Genomic DNA, 12,940 nt, shown 5'->3' on the forward strand with positions numbered 1-12,940 from the left:
CTAATACGGCCTCTCCCTGCGATCCTGTCTGTGCTCACCCCTGCAAAAATAAAAAACAAAAAACATTAACAACTTCTCCACGTACCCTATACACCCATACCATGCCTGTCCCTCATAAACCCCAACCAAGCAAATCTCGCTTCTTTAAGTAGAATGGAGATGAAGACTAGTTCCCCTCATTTTTCTCCCTTCCCTCCAACCATCCATTAAGGATGCCATCTCAGCTGTTTCCAAAGAAACTCCATTTTCTCAACAAAATCATATCCCCAGGAACTCAGTTCAACAGCTGTACTTTGACTTAGTCTTACTCACCTGGAGTCCATCTTGCCAGGGCCAAAGCCGCCTCTGTCCCCACCACCCCGGCCCCCTCGGAAGCCCCCACGGTCCCCGCCACGGCCCCGGTAGCCGCCCCGATCATAGCCTCCTCTGCCGCCACGTCGATCATCTCCATAGTTACCACCTAGAATAAAGAAATATGGTATCAGATCCCTATCCTCTTACCTTCCCCCTAGCTGCCCTGCTCACAAACTCAAGGGTCTTTGGAATCAACTCATTAACACCACTCTGCTTATTTCTTACCCATATGAGAGCCTCCTGGTCCCCCTCCTGGACCATCTGGTTTAGGAGCCTTACACTGGTTGCATTCATTTCTCCAAGAGAAATTCATATTCTCACATGTACTAAGGAAAAGGAAACAATTCGTTTGGAAGAACCGGGACTAAGCAAAGATCTACAATTAGCAAGACTCCAAAAGGGAACAAAAACTGATTAATGAACCCAACTCGTTACCTTTCCCCACTTCAATAGTTCTTACCCCAGTTTGAATCCAGGAGCATTCTACCTCCGGGCTACACCCTGAACCTAATTTTATTTATTTATATAAACAAAGTCTCACTAAGTTGCTGAAGGTGGTCTTAAAACCTGCAATCCTCGTCACAGCTTCCCCAAGTACTGGGATTACAAGCATGGGCCACCAAGCCCAGCTTCTATTTTATTTTTTGAAGCAGAGTCTCACTAAATTGCAAAGGGCCTTGCTAAACTGCTAAGGCTGGCTAATAACCTGCAATCCTGTCCCAGCCTCCCAAATCCTATGGAGATTATAGACCTGTGCCATTACATCTAGCTTAAATAGCACATCCTTCTAAGTAGCACAATGAATTATCGGTCCTGTCCATTCTCCCCTCGAACCACCTTTTTTTCTTTTTCTCCACCCAGTACTGGGAACCCAGGAGCATTCTATCTCTGAGCTACACTCAAGTCCTGTTTCTTATTTTTTATTTTGAAACAGAGTCTCACTAAGTTGCAGGTGCTCTAAGTAGCTGAGGCTGGCCAAGAACCTGCAATCCTCAGCCTCTATGTACTGGGATTCAAGGGTGCGCCACCACACCCAGCTCCCACAAGTCATCTTTTGTCCAACACATCCACTACCCTACCCACTTAGCCATCTGTTATCAGCTCCACTGTCTCAGTATCACAGTACTTATGTGCAAACAGTTTGGAAACTATCCACCACTTGGGCATCTTGAGAGTGGAAGTTATCCTCCACAGGTAAAGGGAGGGACCACTGTACTATACCGTCCTTATTCTCAACTGAACCATCCCTCAACAGTAAGGTCTTCAAATTCTTTAGTTTAGAAAACAGCCATACAACTGTGCCATGAAAATCCAAGGACACACATATAAGAGAACTAAAAAAATATGTAAGCCGGGCATGGTGGCGCACGCTTGTAATCCCCACGCTTGGGAGGCAGAGACAGGAGGATCGCGCTGGTTTAAAGCCAGCCTCCCTGTTTCCAAACAAAAATATGAAATAGGTCTGGGAGTGTAGCCCGGAGACAGACGGGTTTCCAGGAACCCCAGTACCACCAAAAAAAAACAAATAAAATAAATTAAAAAATATGTAAACTATTTCACTCACGGATTAGGACACTTCCAATCCCCAGCTCGTTGTTGCCCTCCACCGCCGCCTCCTCCACTGGGGAATCCTCCCCGGCCTCCGCCACCACTGCCTCCACCTCCATAGCCTCCACGGCCCATGGGTCCTGTACAGAAAGAAGTTGTGTTCCCCTTAATCTTTTTTATGCATGCCCTTACCATCTTCCACACCATCTCCATCACTTTTTAACAAAAAAAGTAACGCAGCTCCTCACCTCCTCGTCCTCGACCTCCACGACCATTGCCACCACCCCGATTGAAGTCTGCTCGGCGAGTAGCAAATGAAACCTTGATAGGATTCCCAGAAAATTCTTTACCTAAAGAAATGAAACGAGGGGGGAAAAACTGGCTACAGATGTAGCTGAATGGTACAATGCTTGCCTAAGATGAGGTCCTGCATTTGACTCCCAGAATAAAATATACAAAACACACTTTCCCCCCCCCCTTTTTTTTTGCAGTAGTAGGGATGAAACCCAGGGACATTCTACCTCCAAGCTACACCCCCCAGCCTGATTTACAGGGTCTCAATGAGGCCTAAGTAATATCTCAGGGCTGTACATAAACCTCAATCCTTCCTGTCTCAGCCTCCCAAATGCTGGGATTACAAGCGTTCGCCACCACACCCGGTACAAAACACTTTTAATTCAAGACCTCTAAGGTCCAAAATCACCTGGTACAATCTAAAAGAGTGCCCTCCTGAAATCAATGGTTTATAACCTAATGAGACAGAAGCAAAAAAACTGGCTATACTGAAATTACAGCAAAGTAAGTGCTAGGAGACTCAAATAGTGCATTCTTGTAAATCCCAACATTTGGGAGGCTGAAATAGGAAGATCACGGTTCGTAGACAGCCTCAGCCACTTAGGCCCTTTGCAACTCAGTGAGACCCTGTTTCAAAATAAAGAATAAAAAATAGGGCCGGGAGTATAGCTAGGAGGTAGAATACCCCTGCGTTCCGAAAATCCCCAGTACCACAAAAAAAAAAAAAAAAAAAAAAAGGTGGTCAAAAGAGAGCTGGAGATGTAGCCTTACCTATTTCCTAAGGCTAGTTTCCCTATTCCCAACAGCTCTACCAGCTTTCTCATACATACCATCAAACCAATCAATAGCTGCTTTGGCAGAAGGTGGGTCATCAAATGAGACCGTTGCCTCTCCCTTTAGCTTGCCAGTTTCTCTGTCTGTGTACAAATTAATCATGGGCTGTCCGGTTTTCTTATTTGTCTAAGGGGGAAAAAAGTAAAATATCAATTTTAGTACAATGCATTTGTCCCTTGGTAATCTTGGGGGTTTATTCCCAGGACCCCCACTCCCACTATCCACATATGCAGAAGACCCTTATAAGCTACACACATCCTCCTCTAGGCACTTTAGAACATCTCTAGGGCCTAGAAATGGTACATCACTCAGTGGCAGAACACCTGCCTAATATGCAGCCCCCAAATCACTTCTAGATAACTTAGTAATACAATGTAAATGCTATGCAGTCATACAAATGTCAGTAAGTTTGCTTGAGTGCAATTTCTTTCTCCAAGTACTTTCAACCTGTGATCAGTTCAAAGGCGGGAACAGTGGACAGGGAGGGGTCACTACACTCCATTCCACCTGCCTCCTCTGCCTTCAGCTCCCCTCTTTCCATTTACTTCCTCCTATCTCACCTAACCCATGGTCTACAGTCTCAAGACATACTTCCTTACAAATTATACTTTTTGTCATTTCTCTTCAAAAATGCCAAAGAGCTACTGCTCTTTGCTCAAGAAACTAAACTGGCAGCAAGCATTTTTTTTTTGCTTTTACTAACTGGCATCTAAGATATTAAGATATATTTACCAATGTGTGAAACCCAAAAATCTGCAAACTTAAACCACCCACCCTGCTCCACAAGTACCTTAATAATACCAATCTGCTTGAAGTAATCAGCCACAGACTCAATTGTAACGTTCTCACCCAGGCCTTGCACAAAGATGGTGTTGTTGTCTGAATTGTCCTGTTCTGCTTATTGAACACAGGAGGAAACAGAATTGGAGAGTAATGAAAAAACAAGTTTTAAAAAAGGTACAAGTAAAGCAAAAGTAAAACAAGTGACTCGATCCAACTTTGAGAAATTCTTAAATTTTCAAAGGAAAAAAAACTAAGAATTTAACACCAGTAAAGCAACTAGTATTTTGGGGTTTGGTTAGTTCAATTTTGAAATATTTAAGTCTCTATACAATGTTTAGTTTTACAGCTATCCTTTGAAATATTCTAAACTGTAATACAGAAACCAGAGATCAAATGTTAACTGCCCACAATTATACAATAAAATACATATCAGTATATACCAACTTGGAACACAAGACCCAGTTAGTAAAAAGCTTTTTACATTAAACAGGGTGTAGTGGTTCACACTTGTAACCCCAGCATTTGGGAGGCTGAGACAGGAGGATCCAGGTTTGCAGACAGCCTCAGCTACTTAGTGAGGCCCTTTGCAACTCTGTTGCAAAGACCCTGTTTCAAAATAAAGACTAAAAAATAGGGCTGGGGGTGTAGCTCAGTGGTAGTATGACCCTGGGTTTCAATTTCAAAAAATTTTTTTTTACATTAAAATCTAGCATATTTACATAAGTAATGTGAGTTAATTAGATGCTTCTAGCCGGGTGTGGTGGTGGTGCACCTTGTAATCCCAGCATTCAGGAAGCTGAGACAGGAGGGTTCGCCGACAGCCTCAGCTACTTAGTGAGGCCCTCCGCAACTTAATAAGACCCTGTTTCAAAAATAAAAAATACGGCTGGGAGTGTAGCTCGGAAGTAGAATGCCCCTGCGTTCTATCCCCAGTACCATAAAAAATAAATAAAATAAAAATAATTAAATGCTCCCCTCTTTATGTGTGCTACAAGGTCTTTCATTCACTTTTGTTCACCAATTTGGACATGATTTGCACTTCTTTCTTTTCTGTTGCAGTACTGGGGATGGACCCAGGGGCATTCTACCTCTGAGCTATACCACCAGCCCCTTGTTTTATTCTTTATTTTGAAACAGGGTCTCACTAAGTTGTGAGGGTCTCACTAAGTACCTGAGGCTGGCCGCAAAGCCAGATCCTGCGATCCTCTTGTCTCAGCCTCTCAAGTACTGAGATTACAAGCATGCACCACAATGCCCAGCCAGATGTGCATTTTTAAAAATCATTGCTTTAAAGCAGTAGTTCTTGTGCCTGGTCCACAGATACATCAGCATTACCAAGACTTAATAGAAACGTAAACTCTCAGGTTCATCCCAGAGCTGCTAAATTGCTTATATAAGTATTTCTGGTATATACTCATTTACGAGCCTCCATTAATAAAGTACACCTAAACTCCCTTCCCTTCTCTCTTTGCTTTTCCAGTTGCAAAGCCAGATAAAGTTTAGATCCCACTTCAGCCACTCTCTCATGCCACTACTAGACTCACCAGAATCATGCCGTGATCCTTGGTCCCGAGGGCCTTAAGAGACATAAAAAAAAAGAAACAAAAACAAGGAAAAGAGGAACATTAGTCAACAGGAAAGGACAGACAAGGAAAAAAAATTAACACCAAATTCAAATTCTTGCAATCAGTTTTAGTGCTCACAACCTCACTCCAAACCCTGTCCTGGGTCTGCCCAGAGAAAATCCTAGGCAGGTCTGGGGGGGACACAGGCCCATTTCTTAAGATGTGTTAACTTGAGTCCACACAGGGACAACTCCACACTTCAGAAAATGCTGCCTTCCCCAGCTCAGGCTGGGAAATGTCCTCAGCGCAGATTTGGGGGGGGATGAGGGAGACGTACCATTAAAGTTAACAACCAACTCATCGCTTGGCCCTGTTCTCTCACCCCAGAGAGACATGGGCTCACCACCAGCAATGTGATGTGCATCCATCCAGTTTCTCCAAACTTTAACACCAAAGACACTTATTCCTTGTGGAACAATTTTTAATTTCTTTAGAAACCATTCTTAAAACCATGTTGTTTCCCCAAAACCACATGAAGATAAATAACATACATAAATAGCTATTGTATATGTAAAGCATGTCCCAGGGAACAGACCAGAAATCTTATTTCCATAATGCAGCCTCTATTTTTTTTCCAGAGACCATTTTGACCAATGTTTATCTGAATTCATATATAAATATTGTACCCATACGCAATGACACCTAAGTCATGAACCCAAGCCTTTGGCTTTAAATGTTGAGACAAATCAAGAAACCTTTTGTTAGTTAACCAAACCAGAAAAGTTCCAGCTTACTGGGAGACTTCTCAAATTTGCCATTTTTCCATGAATTCAGTTTGTGCTGTTTAAGACCTGGTTATTTCCCATGAGCCACACATGCTCCCAATCTTTCTTGAAGTAGTCCACACCTTCCTTCCCAGAGCTAGTTTCTATTTGCCCATCTGAGTTAAAGTACATACGGAGAATTGCATTGACACCACTCAGGACTTAAAATACCAACTTCACCATCCTCAGGGCAGGGCAATTATTTCATGTCCTTCTCCCAGAATTAAAACATTTGGAGGTTGTTACGCACACACATACACACACTAGCCTTGGACACAATGATCAAAAGGATCCTAAAGCCAAGTTGGCACCACATGTTCCAGCACACACTCCAGTTTCTCATGATGGTGATCGCTAAGTGCCAGGTATGGCAACACCCTTGTCAAGAGGCCTACTAAACACCTCTATTAACCTGGGTCAAACCAATTTGATACCAGACCACTGGGTCAAACCAATTTGATACCTCTGCCTGCCTTCCACACATCTGGCAGCAGGTGGCATTCTACCCCACCACTTTCTGGAGGTGGTTATGGACACTTCAAAACCTTTGACACTTAAAATAACACGCTAAGACATCTGCAAATGAACAATCAGACAAAGCATTGCTGGGAGTTGGGAATTTTGGAAACTCTGTTCACTTACCACCAAATTTATTGAAGCCACCACGGTCACTTCCGCTGGAGAAGACAAGTTAGAAGAAAGGACATGAAGCTTCCAACGGCTACAAAAGGGTGTTTTTAACATTCCCCAAACATGGGTAGGTGTTTTGGGAAAAAGATACAAGTGGCTCCTAAAATATATCCCTTCCTGACCACCCCTTGTCTGACCTTTGAGCATGTCACACACACGTGTGCAATTTCTCAGACCAGTAAGAATTTTGCTTTAAAAGATTATATATCTATTTCCTCTGGAAAAAAAATGACCCATTTTCCTTGGCTGTTCTTCCGACGTAGCAGATGTATTTTTCCTCTTGTCGTGAATGGTTGATAACCCAGTAGTTGGTTTAAAAACCCTATGCCCAATGTACCCAGAAAACATTTCACACCAGGCTGGGGTAGCCCTAAACACATTTTTGTGGTATTTGCTTTGAAAGCAGCAAGCAGACCCAACCCCATTCCATAAAAAGTCAAAACCAAAGGCAATTTCCCCTTAAAGCAAGACAAACTTAGCTAAGCCCTAGCCTAACTACTGAGCTGTTTTCGATCACCCTCCACCCCCGGGGTCACCCCTTCTACACTGCGAGAAGAGCGGAGTATTTTGCAATGTCACCTTTCATACCTGTGGCACATAAAATGCAGAGCAAGTTAACAGTCACATAACAGTTGGTTTTTCTTTTTAACGTTTTGCATTAAACACACGCACACAAGTTTTCCTTATTTTTGTACTTTTTTTTGAGCTTGCCCCCACCCACCTCTGAATACTTACCATTTTGTTTAAAAAAACATACTTTTTCCAAAAAAGGAGTAGCATTGACAATTCCTTCCCTTTTCAAGGGAGACAAGTGTAGGGTCCTTCAAAATCACTATTTACCAACAGATTTGACAAATGTTTTATCATCAAATCTAAGGTTCTACTTTAGCCAGAAAGGAGGGAAGGAAAGATCCAGGTGGATGAGCTGATATATTTAAACTAACCAGGGGAAGGCAGACAGTGGAACAGTGGTGAGATACCACTGTCAAGCATATCTTCTTGCCCCAAGTCTGCACACTTCAGTCAGATGACCCCATAAACCAAGTCACACACAAAATCATAGACAAATTAGTGCAAATCAAGTTCGTGGATTCAAATGACTACAGAATTCGAGTAGAGTAAGTAGCCAATTCCTGGAAGCTCAAGTCAAGTTCAACCATTACCAACTCTCTTGAAGGACACATGGGAATACACATACCAAGTTTCCCTATTATTTTTTCCCAGGAGTGGGATCATCAGGTTCCCTTGCAGAGAAAAAATTCTTTACTTCCATATATTTTGCCTAGGATATCAATGACTACAACATATACGTATCTACGTAGTTTTCCTTGTTTGGAAATAAAAGTGCCAATACTCCAACGTCTACTCATATGTGTAGGTAGGAATTAAAGCTCCCAAGTTCTCACAAAAATGGGGGCATACAAAGAAACAGTGACTGCCCCTAATCAAAGCCTCCACGGATACCCAGAAAACAAGAATACTAACCATGCACTAGGGACTAGCTTCAGGGTCATGCACCCTCCAAACTCCCCAAAGATACTCCCTGGATCATGAGACACCTACCCCATGCCGCCTCTGCCTCCACGACCGCCGCCACGACCTCTGGGTTCATAGCCACCGCTGCTGCGGTTGTAACCACCACCGCCGCCACCCCTGCCACGGCCTCCACGGTCCTGCTGGCCTCCCCCATAGCCGCCGCCACCACCACCACTCTGGTCCTGATTGCCATAACCACCACCGCTCATAGAGGACTGATCTTGGCCATAGTTGCCTATCAGGGAAAAAAATGCTTTGTTTTAATTAAAAGACAAAACAAAGAGAGGCTAGGAGGTGGCTTAATAGTGGACCATGCACAAGGCAGGAGGGTTCAAACCTCCATCATGGGGCAGGGGGGTGTGGTCACTACAGAGCAGGATACAGGTCAACAGTGTCAGAAAATGAGGTGCCAGAAAATGAGGTAACAAATAACAGTGGCAAAAAAGGGGGGGGGAAGTCAAATAAGACTACATACAGCCTTATAGAAAACAACGCTAAGAACCCTTCTCACCTCCACCGCCCCCTCCACCACCTCCACCGCTGCTGTTGTACTGGTTCTGTTGTCCGTAACCCTGGGGGGGATTATAGGAGCTTTGCTGCTGTCCGTAGCTTTGTTGCTGTCCACCATAGCCAGACTGCTGGCCATAGCCCCCACTCTGAGGTTGTCCATAGCTGCTGCTCTGTGAACTGCTACCATAACTAAGAAAAAAACAGAAAACCAGAATAATAACCAGCATGCCCATTACTCCCTTTCAGTCTACCCAATTAGCTTTACCCAAAGTAGACTATCACTTCATCCCTAATCTTTCTTTTTTCTTTTTCTTTTCTGCAGTACTGGGGATGGAATTCAGAGGCATTCTACCTCCGAGCTACACTCCCAGCCCTAATTTTTTATTCTTTATTTTGAAACAGGGCCTCACTAAGTAGCTGAAGCTGGCTGCAAACCGATATCCTGTCTCAGCCTTCCAAATGCTGGGATTACAAGCATGCACCACCACGCCCGGCTCATCCCTAATCTTTTTTATCTTATCCCCAACACCGTACCTTCCCGAGGTGCTGCTGGGAGCTGGCTGCTGGCCATAGCCAGGATAGGACGACTGTTGCCCATAAGATGACTGGGAACTCTGGCTACTGCCATAGCCACCAGAACCATATCCCTGGGGAGCTGATTGAGTGCCATAACCTGCTACAAGAAAAGACAAAGAAGTCAAAAATGTTATAAGGGGGGAAAAGAAGAAATGGGTTGAAAAATTTATACACAACCTAATGTTCACACATACTTGAAAAGTCACCTTTGAAAATCTGCTAATATGCCTTATAACTCAAAGTTACTCCTTTTTTTTGAGGTTCTAGAGATTGAACCCACGAGCATTCTACCTCTGAGCTACACTCTCACCCCTATTTTTATTTGGAGACAAGGTCTCACTAGGTTGCTGAGGGCTATCTTCAAACTAGAAATTCTCCTGTCTCAACTTTCCAAAATTCTGAGGTTAAAGGAGAGTGCCACTGCACCTGGCTGTTACCCTCCCCTTTTTTTTGGGGGGGGGGGCGGATAGGAAGGATGATACTAGGGATTGTACCCAAGAGCATTCTACTTCTACAGCCTTATTTTGTTCTGAAACAGGATCTCACTAGGTTGCTGAGAGTCTCAGTTGCTGAAGCTGGTCTCAAATCTATAATCTTGTCTCAGCATCCTCAAGTACTGGGATTAGGGGCTTGCACCACTACACCAAACTATTACCCTTCTTTTAAATCTGAAAGATTAATGCTTCAACTTCACTCATTACAACAGCTCCAATTTCATCCCAACTATTCCAAAGCCAGTCTCTAGGGCACTAATTACAGCCAAAAGGATCCCATTTTAACATGCTGGTATGTGTACAGTATATATAAGACAACCCACATTATTTAGGCCTTAGGGCCAATTCCACCTCCTTCTATCACATGATATACCATAGCCTGACTTCAAGCATTTTGTGTGTGTCTGTGGTACTGGACACTGAACCCAGGGGCATTCTACCTCTGAGCTACACTCCCAGCCCTATTTTTTATTCTTTATTTTGAAACAGGGTCTCACTAAATAGCCAAAGTTGGCTAAGAACCTGCTATCCTCCTGTCTCAGCCTCCCAAGCACTGGGATTACAAGTGTGCGCCACCATGCCCAGCTACCTCAAGCATTTAAGCAAACCATTTACTCCATGTAAAAACCAGCCCAACACTATTTCTCCCTTTGGGGACTATACTCTCCTTTATGGCAAAAAAAAAAAAAAAAAAAAGTCCAGTGTAAACAGAAAAGTCAAAAAAAAATATAATGGCAATCAATTAGCATTTTTGTTTGAAAGGTCTAGGACTCCAAGGAGTTACACTGAATCAGGGGAAACATATAGGAAGACAGTTTCAACATTTCAGCACTTTCAGATTTTAGAAAAGCCAAGACTCAAAGACCAGGGCTATTCCAATTAAGATGGACTCACTGTTCTGGGTCTGTCCATAAGAAGAACCGTAACTGCTCTGACCATAGCCTGAAGTGTCTGCTGACTGGCCATAACCACTGTAACTCTGTTGTCCATAGGGCTGATTGCTCTGCTGGGAGTAGCCCTGCCCAGGCTGGGTGGGGTAGGCCCCATAGCTAAAGAAAACGGCAAACAACACAATCACGTAAAGTTTACATTGGCAAAGAAAAAGAATGAAAAACAAAAACACAAATAGAGAAAAAGAGAAGGAATTAAGTTACCTTGACCACCCTTGCCCTCTAAAAACTTTGGAAGCCCAGAAATGCCACTCACCTTTGGGTTGCTTGTTGGGTATAGTCTGCAAAAGAAAAATACAATCATATTACCATCAACTGTCACTCTCCAAGACTGGAACTAAGTTAACTTCCTCAATTTAAGCACTGAGGCCTCCAGATTAAGAAAACCAACAAAGCTTCATTGCAACAAACGGCATAAATTCCCCCATGAAACACTAGTTAAGCAAGTCAAGCCAGCCCCACTCAAGTTTTCTTAAATAAAAGCACAGAAAACACAAATTTCTACACACCAGAAAGTCTTAACTACTGGGAAAACCAAGGATCTAAGTGGACAACTTACGATTATCAGCAAACTCAATTCACTTTTAGAAACTAAATTTGCACTTCATTTTCACAACAGCTAGAGGATAGTGTCACTAGGAATCGAGACAGAGTAATTTGACCGAAGTCACAGAACTAAGTCGCACAGGTTTAAATTCATTCAAGGCAGCTGTGTTGGGAACGTGGCAACCTTGACGCAAACAGCAAGATAACTCAAAAAAAGACCATTTTTCACCCTCTGACCACTCCTCTAGAATGGCAAAGTAGGGTTTTAATGCAAAGCCAGGCAACCAGAACAACAGAGCCCTTTCACCCCAAATAACAATGACCAAAATGCTGGCCTCGGGAGGCAAAAGTCGACTGGTACTCAAATCCCCAGACCTGTGGTTCCAGGGTTCCGTCTGCCCATCTACACTGCCCTCCTCGGAGGTGTGAGGAGACTCAAACCCAAAGCAGAAAACACTTTTAATACACATGAAGGACGCACTCGCAAGATCAGCTAATCTCCTCAGTACAGGAAAACGAGGCGCTTCCCCCGACAGGAAAAGGCAAAATGACCGGCGGAGGGTGTGGTTTCGGGCGGCCGTCCCTTTTGGTTCTGGCCTCCAGGGGGGAAAAAAAAATAAATTTCGGCGGGAAAACCCTCAGGCTGGGTCCCGGGAGTTCCTGGATCAAGCCCCCTGCCCGCCCCCGGCCATTAAACGGCGCGCGGCCCGACCCCAGCCTCCGCCCCCGGCCGCGTGGCAACCAGGGCGGGAACGAGGCGGCGCCGCCCCTCCCGAGGGACCCGGCCGGCGAGGCCCACGCCGGACGCGCGCGGCTGAGCCCACCCCGAGGGTCTCGCGACAAGAAGCACGGCCGGCGCGAGGCGGGGAAGGGGATCCGCGCGGCGCCACGGGGGCGGGGGGCGGGGCGCAGGGCGCGTGCGCGCGCCGAGTACCCGGATGCAGCACTGCGACAAAGCGGGCGCCGGCGCGGGGCCGGGTGGGGGAGGGAGCCTCCAGCCCGGCCGCTACCACCCTCCGCGCCCGCTCCGCACCCCGACGACGCGTCCCGGCCCACGCTCACCGTCAGTAAACTCATTACGAAGGGGAGACTCCCAGCCACGGGCGAGAGGTGCCGGGGGAGCGAAACAAAATGGCGACACCGACCTCCCCCTTCCACCTTCCCCGCTGCTTCCCGCCACCCCAGCGGCGCGACGAGATCCTACGCGCGATCGCCACCCCAGACCCCTCCGAAAACCAAAGGCCCGGCTGGGAAGGAACGAGGCCTCGGCGCAACGCGCCTCCGCCTGCCGCGTGCCCTTACATACATACCGTTTGAGGCCATGTCCGCGCACGCGCGCACAGGCCGACAAGCAACAAAATTCCAAGCCCGCGGAGCACGGCGCCTCGAGGACTGAGCGGCCCCGCCCCCTGCGTCGGGGTTTATGTACGCCCGCC

The 12,940-nt window shown here is 45.5% G+C and overlaps 2 protein-coding genes across 2 annotated transcripts in view; one reads left to right on the forward strand and one right to left on the reverse strand.

Moving 5' to 3' along the window:
* FUS (FUS RNA binding protein) lies at nucleotides 1–11,907 on the reverse strand (the record flags this gene model as incomplete). Its single annotated transcript, XM_080703889.1, has 15 exons — nucleotides 1–40; nucleotides 313–460; nucleotides 580–680; nucleotides 1,919–2,042; nucleotides 2,151–2,252; nucleotides 3,027–3,156; nucleotides 3,821–3,924; nucleotides 5,358–5,390; nucleotides 6,845–6,879; nucleotides 8,456–8,663; nucleotides 8,940–9,127; nucleotides 9,473–9,614; nucleotides 10,903–11,057; nucleotides 11,215–11,239; nucleotides 11,880–11,907. The coding sequence occupies 15 exons, from the start codon at nucleotides 11,905–11,907 to the stop codon at nucleotides 1–3; spliced, it is 1,563 nt and encodes a 520-aa protein (XP_080560015.1).
* A 144-nt stretch (nucleotides 11,908–12,051) lies between these two features.
* PRSS36 (serine protease 36) overlaps nucleotides 12,052–12,940 on the forward strand; it is a gene marked incomplete at both ends in the record, with an annotated part of 29,533 nt that continues 28,644 nt past the window's right edge. Inside the window, one exon of the mRNA XM_080703890.1 lies at nucleotides 12,052–12,567. Coding sequence (XP_080560016.1) covers nucleotides 12,052–12,567 — 516 coding nt within the window. The remainder of the gene's footprint in view (nucleotides 12,568–12,940) is intronic.

Source organism: Muscardinus avellanarius, assembly GCF_963383645.1.
Source record: "Muscardinus avellanarius genome assembly, chromosome: 10".
Classification (NCBI taxonomy): domain Eukaryota; kingdom Metazoa; phylum Chordata; class Mammalia; order Rodentia; family Gliridae; genus Muscardinus; species Muscardinus avellanarius.